This window comes from Neovison vison, chromosome 6 (genome assembly GCF_020171115.1).
Source record: "Neovison vison isolate M4711 chromosome 6, ASM_NN_V1, whole genome shotgun sequence".
NCBI lineage: Eukaryota > Metazoa > Chordata > Mammalia > Carnivora > Mustelidae > Neogale > Neogale vison.
In genome coordinates this window covers 69,190,774-69,203,275 of record NC_058096.1, presented here as the reverse complement: position 1 = coordinate 69,203,275, position 12,502 = coordinate 69,190,774, and the positions used below count along the sequence as shown (strand labels likewise).

Sequence of the window (12,502 nt, the reverse complement as noted above, 5' to 3'; positions counted from 1 at the left end):
CCATACCTCGTTCTAGATAATAGTTACATGGATAACAATTTACACATTTACATATTCATGTATTAAAAAGTCATCAAGCCACACACTTAAAAATAGTACACTTTATGTTTTTACTGTGTGCATCTTATACTCCAACAAATCAGTAAAGAAAGAAGAATCTATGATGACAGATATCAGAAAAGTGGTCCCCTCTGGGAAGAAATAGTTACTGTTCGAGGCATGAAGGAGCAATTGAGGGTGATGAAATATTTTCTCTTGATCTGGTGGCATCTACATAGATGTAGGTACAGGATGTTGACACATGTAAAAATTCCTTGAGCTGTCCAGTTAAGAATTATAACACTTTGCTAAATGCATATTATATCTCAATAAAAAGATTTAAATATTGAAGAAGACGTTTCATTAGAATGGGTAGGCAGAAATGGAGTTAAGGAGTGAACCCCTTTCAAAAAATGAAGGTAGCAGTTATAGTTCACTGCCTTTACCACACTTCTGGAAAAGGGTAGAAAAAACTTAAAATGGGTGGGAGAAGTGTGAGTATACTGTTACAGAAAAATCCAGTTGAAAGGAAGAGAATCAAGAGGATAATTAACAGATTCAGATCTCAGAGGAAAAGGGAGAACAGGTTACAGTTAAATCAATAATTTAAAAAGCACAGTTCAGGGATGTCATGATTCCAGGGTTCTTGGATTGAGTCCCCTCTCGAGCTCCCTGCTCAGTGGGGAGTCTGCTTCTCTCTCTCCCTTTACCCCACCCCGCTTATTCTCCCTCTCTCTCTCTCCTCCCTCTCTCAAACAAATAAATAAAATCTTTTAAAATAAAATAAAAATCAAGTTCTACTTATTTTAATATAAGCAAAATGAACTTGACCAAAGCTTCTCAAACATCTTGACCACAAAAAGTAAAAAGTAAGCTTAACATGGTAAGACCTCTCATCTTAAGAGCTGACGTGACTCTGGATTTCCCATTGGGCAACGTTCCAATGATTCTATCAGATCTAGCAAATCAGATTCTGTGCTCTCTAGTCACCTAGTTGCTTGATAAAAGATGATTCAGGAATCTCAGCTCCTGGAAAACGTAAGGGAAATGTCCTAGAAATAAACCTCTCCACAAATTCCTAGGTCGGGTCTAAAAATATACCCAACTCACCAGTCAGGATGAAAAATCCATTCAGAGTTCATGAATGAACATATTCAATGCCGAAATAGAAACAGTTTCTATTTTGTTGTTTCTAATCTCCTTGTGTGCTGTGCCTGACACATGGTAGGAAATCATTGATTTCACTGATTCTATGATTTTTCATCCTGACACCTCTGAAATTGAGATGCATTTCAAATTTGATGGCACACTATAGTTTAGTCTGATTTTCCCTCAATGGTACATAAAACAACAGTATGAATTACAAATGAATGGCATCTTAGATTTGATGAAATATCACACTTAGTGAATGAATCAGTGACTGAAAGGTCAAATTTAGATTGGCAGGTTACCTGCGTAAGAATGCTGTGTGCCCTCACTGGATATAGATGAGGTTCCTCCAATAGCAGTAATTCCTTCTCTCTTATTAATTATTTTGCGGAATGTCCTGCTGATGTGTTTGCTTTTTAACTCTTGTATCAGCTGGAATGGAATATAAGCAAAATTGAACCTTGACCAATCATAAAAAACCTTACAATGTGACAGATAATTATTTAGACTTCTTTATTTGGAATGACATCAAAAGAAATCCTAATCAGGTACTCTCACCCTTATTGGTTAGCTCTTGTGTCATTTTACCCAGCATACAAAATGTACAAACATTTGCACCCCAAACACTAGAAGAAATGTTGTTATAATTAAGCTTAAATTAAATACACTGAAATTATTCTTCTGTGCTTGCCACATTTTGTCATGCCTTTTGAAAACTAAAGAATAACTCACTACGTGACAAAGATTTTTAATGCTTTAATGAGGATTATTTTCCTGTCTGAGCACTGCAAATGTATATATGTTTTAAAATCAGTAAGTCAGATATTGTAGGAAATAAGAGAGGCTTGGAGAAATACCCTCTTTCAATCACTCTCATGATTGGCTAGACTTGAATTTAATCAGTACTCCAAGCAGCAGCCAGAGTGCATTTTTAAAATTTTGAATCTGATCATGTGACTTCACACTCTCTTCTTCCTACATCATTGGCTTCCTATTGCTCTTATGATAAAAATGAAAATCCTGCAAGACCCCGCATGACCTGACCCCAACTTACGCCCCTAGCTGCATTCCATACACTTAACCATCTCGCCCTATCCACACTCAGCATTTTCCAAGTGCTTGAGAAGATCTACCATCCCTAAAGCCACACAGAGCCTCTACAATAGGCTGTCACTTCCACTGGCCTCGCACATCATTCAGTTCCCCCACTCAACCCCTTTGATCTGTTTAACATCTTTCTTCGGATCTCAGCTCAGTCTTCACAGCTCCCAGGACACGTTCCCTGAGTCCCTGGGTTCTCCAGCCTCACCACCAAGTTCTATTTCCATATGACACATACAGTCGTGGTTGTGGTGCTGGAAGAAGTGACAACCCTTGCTCAGTGGGCAGGTGGCAAAGGCAATGTGGCCAAGTCATCCATCCCTCTTGGCCAGTGAGTCTGAAATACATGATATTCAATATTCGGTTCTACAACCCATTTTTCTTTTGTTGGTTGTGTCATGTTTTATTTTTCATCCTGTTCAGTTCCCTGAGCCTTGAGGTACTTTAATAATGAAACAATGCTATCATAGCTAGCACCAAAATTTACCTGGTGGCATTTGCTGAAACTGAAGGTCTAACTTATCACAAGAAAATAATTAGTTTCTAGGAAGTATAGCTCACATATCTTAGCTATGTCAGTCACAAAAAAATATTCCATTTCTCAAGACCAAGTACTGAGACATTAAAACATTCTGTAACAGATAGTCAATAAGCACTGAACTCAACTGTAGTTTTATTAGCACGTGAGCTATGACTGCCAAAACCTGACTTCCAACAACTTGAGAATAATTTTTCCCTTTCTTTTATGAATTATTTGTGGACACTGTTGTTACCATCACCATCATCATTATAAAGCAGTGCTTTTTTCTGGTCTCCGCAGCCAGATTTAACGAAAGAGAGTGATGACATTATTAAAATTCTGCTCAAAGCAAAAAGATCAGTAACCAGGAGAGGAAGGGATTACTTACTGACACAAACTCTTGAAAATTGATTTTGCCATCTTTGTTGTTGTCAGCAACTGCTAGAATTTTCTCCACAATCTCGCGCACCTTGTATCCAGGCAGAGGAAGGCTCGCTTCCTTAAACAGGTCCTGAAGTTCATAGTCACTAACATATCCACTGTTGTCAATATCTGTAAAGATAAATTATGTGCTGTCAACTATCGCTTGCACTCTTCATCAGAGGTACACACCCTGCAGGCCTCGTGGGAGAGTCACAGGCAGGTAGAAACTTTCCAGTTTGTTCCACAAGTTGCAGTCACCTTTTCTCTTGTATCTAAACTGTACAAGGTAGTCTATGCACTTTATCAAAAATCTCATATTGAGATGGACTTTATCCACACAGATTTAGAACTCCGTGAGTATTTTAAGTACATGAGCATAAGTATAAGAGCATGAACGTTGCTCTGGCAGATGAAAAAGTCGGGCTTAGCATATGACTAAATTTCAAAGAACTAAGCATTGACAAATCTCAGATACCTAGAAGAAACAGCAGCAATGGTCATGAGGGAACACCCACCCAAATTTTAACTTCTTCACAGAACTTATAAAATGGATCTGTAGGTCTCACATTCTGTATAAACTATGTGCATCATGTTTGTGTATTAAATACAATAAGGTATTTCTGCTATACATTTCACTTGGTGGCAGTTCTGTTTCATTTGTCAATAATTCATTGCTTCTTCATTATGTATTTATGATACCATTATGTAGGCTGAATCATGTTTGATGTCAATTTGACATTAAGTATTGAAGAAATAATTTCACACCTATATTTGGACTTTTGAAAATAGGTTTCCAGGCATTTTCATGTTATCACTGAGGCGCCCTTCCCTAGGTTTTCCCTGGAGATTATATATCACTTCTTGACACAGAACAAAGGCAACACAAAATACTCCCGACCAGAGTTGGCAACAGAGCTCTGGATTGTTTGGTTAGTTGCCTGGATCCACCTTATTATATAGGCTTTCTTGACTCATCTGCTAATAGTTGCTTTGTTTCCTCTATTTCACGTTTTCCTCTCCATAAAAGAGCCATCCTCACTATAACTCACTTAAAAATAAAGACAGAAACTTTTTTTTTAAACTCTTGTACACAAGTTTTAGAATTAACAGTTTAGAACAATGGAAAGTTTCTCAACTAGAATCTACCAATAACTAAAATATTGCTATAACCTCAAAAGTCAGTCAGAAACCTTGATATTCCAATAATAATATTATTTTCTTTGAACTTAGAGCAAAATATCATTATTTAATACATCACAAGTTTAGAATTGTTTCCTATAATTCTGAAATAGGCAAATAAACTACCTGGCTTACTTCTTTACCAGTACTATGGCAAAGAGTATTTAAAAATAAATAAGATCAAAAAAATAAATAAATAAAATAAACAAGATTGAGGGGCGTCTGGATGGCTCAGTTGGTTAAGTGTCCAAATCTTGATTTTGGCTCAGGTCATGATCTCTGGGTCATGAGACTGAGTCCTGCATCTGGCTCCTTGCTGGGCATGGAGCTCGCCTAAGATTTTCTCTCTCCCTCTTCCTCTGCTCATCTCCCCCACCCTCACAGGCAAGATTGAGGAAAAGTTGTTTACTTACTAACTGTCATGCTATACTAACAAGAATACTAGGAGCTAGAGCTCTGAAGATGAGTAAGTCTGTGTGCTTAAATCCCAGTTCCATCCCTATGGCCTCTGCGGTTTGGGTATGATGTGACAAAAAATAATAAATACCATTTAATAAGCACATATTCTGTGCCACGTGATTTGTTAAGAACTTATCTCACAAAATCCTGTAACAACCTTGAGGTAGTTAATAATATAATTCTTATTTTAAAGATGAGGAAATCAAGGCTTAGGTTAAATTATCATAAAGATCATAGTTTAAAAAGAAACAAGACTTTCTTATAATTCAACAAAAATAAATAACTTGATTAAAAAGTGGGCAGAAGAAATAGACAGTGAATAGGAATGAAGAGACATTTTTCCAAAGAAGTTATACAAATGTTCAATACACATACGAAAAGATGCTCAACGTCACAAAACATTAGGGGAATGTAAATTAAAACCACAATGAGATAGTGCTTCACACTTTTGATGGCTATTACAAAAAAAAAATTTTTTTAACAGAAAATAATAAGTGTTGACAAGGATTTGAAGAAATCGAAACCCTTATGCACTACTGACGGGACTGTAAGATGTGACGCCACCACAGAAAACAACATGATGGTTTCTTGAAAGATTAAACTTATAATTACCATATTATTCAGCAATACCACTTCTATATACACAAAATAACTGAAAGGAGAAATGTGAACAGATATTTGTAGACTCAAGTTCATAGCAACATTATTCACAATAGCAAAAAGGTAGAAACAACTCAGGTGTCCTTCGACAGATGAATAGATCAACCAAATGTGATGTAGACATAAAACAGAATGTTGTACAAGATGAGGAGTTGGTATTTAATGGGTTTGGGAAGATAAAAAAAGTTCTAGAGATAGTGGTATGGTTGCATAATAACATGAATATATGTAATGTCACTGAACTGTATACTTAAAAGTTACTAAAACAGTAAGTTTTATAATGCTATTTTACCAAAATGTATAAAGAAAAAAAAGAAGACAAATATTTTAATCTGTCATCTCACCTTTGAGACCCAAAAAATATCCCATGTAGTAAGGTTGGATGGGCATGATACTGAGTTAATAAGTAGCAATTTATCTTGTCAATAAAAAGCTAGTACATATTGTGCTAGTGTTAGTACTGCCCTCACATAGAGCAAATTATCTGGCTGTCAGATTTGTTCCATCAGTGAATTATTTATTCAAAATATCATTAAATAAATATTGCAGGATTATATGTCATTGAGTCATAAGGAGTAAAGCTAAACAAAGAAAACAGATTACTCATTCATCCATATTTCACTAAGACTTAGGTAGCACCTCTGTTCAAGCTACCAAACTGCACTATAAAATGACAGCAGTAGCAAACTAGGAGATACATTTTTATTACCTCCTCTGTTTGAATGCTCAAAATGAGCAGACCAGTCCAAAAACTGCCTTTTGTCTTGAAAAGATTCTGGGCACTGCATACAATACTCTATAAAATTTATTAATAACCTTTTAGAAATCGTATCATATTCATGCCATGCTCTACTGACAAATAGACCGTCTTCAAAATAAAGAAAAGATCAGAATTAAGGCATTCACTGTGAGCCTAATTCAGCCACCATGTGGACTGTTTGGAAGGTTTGAGTTACTCTGGAGATGGCTATGCAGAGAGAAGTAGAAGAGCCCAGGGATTTGTACATCTCACTTTACTTCACAGCAAAGATTTGTAAGTTAAGTTATGAGGTCTTAACAGCTTTCACTTTTTTGGGGGGGCTGGTTAAGAGCTTTCTTTTTTAAGCTGAAATCATTCTCTTTTTATTCGTCTCTAAAATTCATCTACATGAATTTTAGTAGTTATTCACTAAGTTTGTGAGAAATCTAGGCAGGAGACCAACTGTGATCATTATATATCCTCTCTGGTCTACCATCTGACTGTTCTCATGGATTGCTCTTCTGCACCAGAGAAGGAGCCTACTGTGGGAGGGGCAGTGGTGTCACAGTTTCAATGTCCTTTCACTGTGCTCACCTTTCATTTGCATGCTTTTGCAGACTAGAGCAAAAGACAATATTTATATCCCTGTTTGCCACCGGTTTCCTAGGAACCAAGTGCAGAAGAATTGTAATCCAACAGAGTATGAGGGAATATTTTGGGAAGAAAAATACAAAGCCGTCAGATGATAATGTCATAAAGACAAAACACTGAATGGCTTTAAAAAGTGAAAGAAGAAAAACCAGGATATGCAGCCTTTAAAAACAACCCAAAGGTTTTTTTAAAATTATGCATGAGAAAGAATGAAATTATGACATATGACCTTTAAAAACAATATTCAGATTTTAAAATATTCTGCATGAAGTAAGAAAGTGTTATTGGTAGTGACAAACACATGAAGACCAGAGTTCAGTTTATAAACAAGGAAGTGTTTCTATATTTTCTCTCTGTAATGAGGATATCATGTTAGGCATATTCAGTTACGCTGTCATTCATTAACCTGGATTACCTGAGGCCAGGAAATTATCAAAGAATTCAAAGTCCAGTTCTCCTAGAAATTTAAGTCTTAGTTTGTCTTTCAGAAAGAAAGAAAGAATCCAGTGAAACCTGGATAGGAAAAAAAGGAGGGGGGAATAAAAAGAGGCAAATGAGTGGTAGTAAAACCAACAAAAGGTATAGTTCCATTCCTGGAAGTCTGATATCAAGCAGAATAGCAATGTCATAAGTAGTTTTTCTCAAGCATACCTATTTTATTAAATGCTTCTTGTAGCTCTTCCAGTTCCTCCCGTGAAATGACAGTGGTATTGTTTTCCATCTTTGGAGAAAAGACTACCTTCGGGTCCTTATATCTAGAAAAAGAAATGTTATAAGAAGAACATTAGCCCTTTGGAAAATTTTATCTGGGATACAGAGTACACAGGCAGTATACTATCTAGAAAAAAACACCTGAGAGGTCTGGCTGACAAAGAACAAAAAGGAACAGAACCCCAGGAACACCGTTTCCCAGAATAGGTGGGCCAGACAATAAGAGAGTTAGTACGGGGAAGAAACACCTGTCATTTACACCTTGTGCTTATACAGGGCATAGATGTTTCTCAATAGCCTGTATAATTTTCATTTACATTTTGCCCCACTATTTCAGTAAAATAAACATTTCAGGTTTGAGAGAAGTGTAGCATTTATAAATGTAAAGGAAGTGGTCAGAAAGTAAAATTTTAAGACATGACTGAAGTCCACAAAAAGAAGAAAGTAAGCATGTAATTTCTGAAATATAATTTATTCATTAAAATTTTTCACTGATCATTTAAAGGTCATAAAGATCATATTGTATGAAGCCCTTGAAGAGTATTATGGCTCATGTGACATTTGTGATCTATATACCATCTTGCTTAGGAATTTTTGGTGTTCTTTCAAAATGACAGATTTCTGAATCTTACTGTTATTCTGGGGCCTGGTTTAATTAAATCTTTGAGTTTGAAAAAATATACTACTGTCCACTATCTAATTGTACTCTGTTTTTAAAAAAATCTCAAGAGCTCAAGTAACAGAGCTGATGAAGGGGTAAAGGGAATTCATCTTACTCCCCAGATGCAGTTTCTTACATCTTAGCATTAAATAATAAAATTTTATTGACTTCTCACTTTTAGAATGTTTCACTATAGTGAAAACTATTTATAGGCATACTTATTTTGTGCTGAAAGAAATTAAACAGATCATTTAGAAATTTTAAGCATAATTCCCTAGTTCTGCAAAATGCGAATTCTGTCACAGCCGGCTTTGAATCTGTGGTTTTGGTCATCCTGTATATCCTTTCCCATATGCAAAATGGATTCTATCCCTTGCCTCAAGTTTTATAAATAGTGATCCAAGGGGCACCTGGGTAGTGGTTCAGTTGCTTAAGTAACTGCCTTAGGTTCAGATCATGATCCCAGGATCTCACTCTCACTTTTGCTCTCAAATAAGTCAGTAAAATCTTTAAAACAAAACAAAACAAAAAAACCCACAGTGATCCAACCTTCCCAACTGCACTCCACAGAAAGGCTTGCAAATTAAGAGTCCTTCTGTTTAACTCACATTTGAAAGGATAAATATACCTGGGGTTCTATTCTTTTTGCTCATGATTATTTGAATTTATGTGATTTGTTAATTACATAAACTCTTGTTATTTTCCCACAATTAGACAAAACTAGCACTTAAACTTATTGGGAAACCAATTACCCATACAATATGTTTCTTATTTTTAAAGCTTTATTTTTATAAGTAATAAAGTTGCTTCAAGTCCTTTGGTATTTAAATGAGAGAAATAGAAAAATATAGAGCTATCTTCAAGATACACTCCTAAGTGCTTGTTTCATCAGCACTGAAATTGGAACAATTCAGAGAAAATTAGCATGGCTACTGTGCAAGGAACACAAAAATTCATGAAGTGTCCTGTATATTTTTTTTTAAAGAAAGTTATACCTTTTTTTTTTTTAAGATTCCATTTATTTACTTGACACAGAGAGAAAGAGAGAACAAGAAGAGGGAGCAGCAGAGACAGAGAGAGAAGCAGAGACAGAGGGAGAAGCAGAGGGAGCAGCAGAGACAGAGGGAGAAGCAGACTTCCAGCTGAGCAGGGAACCCAATGTGGGACTGGATCCAAGGACGCTGGGATCATGATCTTAGCTAAAGGCAGACACTTAATGGACTGGGCCACCCATGTGCCCCAATATATACTTTTCTTTTTAAAGATTTTATTTATTTGACAGAGAGAAAGATCACAAGTAGGCAGAGAGGCAGGCAGAGAGAGAGGAAGGGAAGCAGACTCCCTACTGAGCAGAGAGCCTGATTCGGGGCTGGATCCCAGGACCCTGAGATCATGACCTGAGCTGCAGGCAGAGGCTTAACCCACTGAGCCATCCAGGCACCCCCAATATATACATTTAAAAAGAAATCTGCCTCTGTAAAATTTGTAAAGTTTTGGAGGAAAGAATTCTAGCTAAGTCAACTCATATTTATCAAGCACATAACTTGGCAGTCCTGAAACACTGTAGAGTGAAGTTATTAGAATTTACTTTGCAATTTTAGGAAACTATCACTTAACCAGTGATTCCCCCCAATGGGGCAGGTTATGTTGAATTCTGTAAATAGATATACCTTCCCATACCATGTATTTCTTCAGTAATTCCAACACTGCTTTCCTCTTCTGCTTTTTTTTTTAGCCCATATAATTTTAAAAACTTTCTTTCACCAATTAAAGCCTTTTTTTATCCTGTCTCCTAATCCTCGAGCGTATCCTAACACAACCAAATATATATTTAGAAACTTAAGGGAGTATATTCTAAGGATGAACTCAATTTAGATAAAATTTAATCCAATCTTTTATCCTCCCTCAAATTTCTAACCTCCCTGAACCTTTAAAAGCTTTAGCAGGATTAGTCTAAGCAGCCATTTCCAATTTATAGGATCTAGAACAGTTTCAGAGAAAAGGCATTAGGAACAACCCTGAGACCAATAAGATTCTGATGCCTTTCAATCAACCGTAAATCTTCCAAATGTGAGGGACCAAAGCTGTTTACCCGGGCACCTTTGGGCTTCCCAGCTATTCTGTTTTCTTTCCTCCCATTTTGGTCCTATCCCCGATCACCTGATATTCTAGAGTTCTTGAGGTAGCTGCTGACCCAGCTGAGGCAGCTGGCCCCCTATTCTATCTTCCAAAATCCCCTTCTTCCCTTACTTCCCCTTTCTCTAGTAATACAAAATATAAAAGCAAATGTTTACTGAGGGCTCTCAATGGTCCCGCAATTCTACCATCCTCACACACAAGCTTACTATGCTGATGGAACCAGCATCCTCTCTTAAATGTAAATTAGAGGGTTGCAGAGATTACTTACTTAAGGAAGGCAGACAAAAGAAGAGATTCAAAATCAAATCTGTTTCTAGTGCCTCCAAGCTCTTAAATTCTACCTGTAAATTAACATCCCTATTCTCTCACTGCAAGCATCATGGGTAGTTTTAAAAAAGAGATTGATAACTTAAGTCACGCTTAAGTATGAGTAATTGCTAAATCCTTACACTGCTCATCAAATTTGTATTTTAAGGGCATACTTACTTTTTTTTTTTTTTTAAAGACGATTTATCTATTTATTTGAGAAGGAGAGAGTGTGCATGTGCATGCAGAGGGAGAGGGGTAGAGAAAGAGTCTTAAACAGACTCCATGCTGAGCACAGAGCCTGACAGGGGCCTTGATCTCACAATCATGAGATTACAACCTGAACCAAAACCAAGAGTCCCACCCTTAACCAACTGCACCACCCAGGTGTCCCTAGAGCAAATTTTTATTTTAAAGCAAATGCCTGTTTTCTTTAGAATAATGGATGAATGCATTATTATTTAATCAATAGAATATACACCATTAAATAAATCAACCACATCTGTTTCTTAAGAACAGTCATTGCAAAAAGCAAAGTACTAGAGGATACATAGAGTGCATGTCACAATTATTATAAATTATAAAAACCCAAAATACTGAATTTGTTGTGTATGTTGCCAAATATAGGTGGTAAAACTTAAAAATATATGGGAATAACACACTAACTCAGAAAATTGGTTGTCCTATGGAGATGGAGGCAAGGGACACAGCTGGGGGCTGTAGGTCAATTTATTACTTTTTTTTAAAAGAAATTTAAAGCAATTACAACAAAATGTTTAACATATGTTCAACCTGAGCATTAAGTATATGAATATTGGTTAAATTGTTCCTGTACTTTTCGGTATTTTTTGTTTTAAATATTTCATAATATAATTGTTTAACTTTTAAACTCAGTAAAAAATAGTATGTAAATAAAATAATAAAGATAGCACAAGAATATATTTGAACAGGAAAAAATTTCCCAAAGCCCCTCAGGACATGGGGAAAAAAATTTTTTTAAGTACTTCATTACCAAACAATCAAATAGTTAATATTATTGTGGCAGAATAATTCATTGAAATATCAAATTGTGTTTATTTTCCACCTCCCCTGCCTTCCCAGTCCCACTCCTCAACTAAGGCAATAACTACCTCTTGTCTTAGAATGCTGGCAGCACAGAAAGCAAAACCAGCCTGGAATCTGTGGTTCCTTTAGTCCGTGGGTCGAAGTACAAACTTCCTTAGGATTTACTTAGGCTGGGTGTGCTTCGAGTGGGGTAGCGGGAGGAGGACATCTCTGAGAAGCCACTAGATGAGGAAGAGAGAGAGAGAGAGAAAGAAATTACCCTGGAGGGGAAGGACAAAAATCTTTGGATGCCATCAAGGAAGACTGTGGCCAGAGGGGTGGCCAAGATAGGGACAGACAAGGTGCAGCAGAATCTCTGCGGAAGAGACGCACAGAATAAGCAATGGGCGTTTCCCAGGTGGACACTGAGGACTAATGACCAAGGACAGAAAAGCTTCCTCCAAGCCTTTGCTTTGTTGAAGACCTCAGACAACAGAGCCTGAGGGGCAGATTCCAGGGACCTGAGAAAAACCTGACTGCACAGGCAGGATGAGGCATCATGGTCAAAATAAATTTGCTTTAAAGAACATAGATAAGGGGCACCTGGGTGGCTCAGTGGGTTAAAGCCTCTGCCTTCAGCTCCGGTAATAATCCCAGGGTCCTGGGATCAAGCCCCACATCAGGCTCTCTGCTCAGCGGGGAGCCTGCTTCCCTTCCTCTC

General features: G+C 36.8%; 1 protein-coding gene and 1 pseudogene across 5 annotated transcripts in view; one reads left to right on the top strand and one right to left on the bottom strand.

Annotated features, from left to right (window-relative positions):
• The window catches only part of PLS1 (plastin 1), a 116,789-nt gene that overhangs the window by 45,929 nt on the left and 58,358 nt on the right, over positions 1-12,502 (bottom strand). For 3 of the 5 annotated variants that reach the window (XM_044251540.1, XM_044251539.1, XM_044251541.1), the window contains 3 exons: positions 7,572-7,675; positions 3,198-3,361; positions 1,491-1,620 (listed from right to left, as the gene is read on the bottom strand). In XM_044251540.1, the coding sequence (XP_044107475.1) occupies positions 1,491-1,620; positions 3,198-3,361; positions 7,572-7,641 (364 nt within the window). In that variant the 5' untranslated portion in view covers positions 7,642-7,675. Of the gene's footprint in view, positions 1-1,490; positions 1,621-3,197; positions 3,362-7,571; positions 7,676-11,867; positions 12,024-12,502 lie in introns of those variants that run through there. The other 2 variants (XM_044251538.1, XM_044251542.1) reach the window with 1 other exon arrangement.
• On the top strand, positions 9,171-9,267 carry LOC122911030 (annotated as a pseudogene).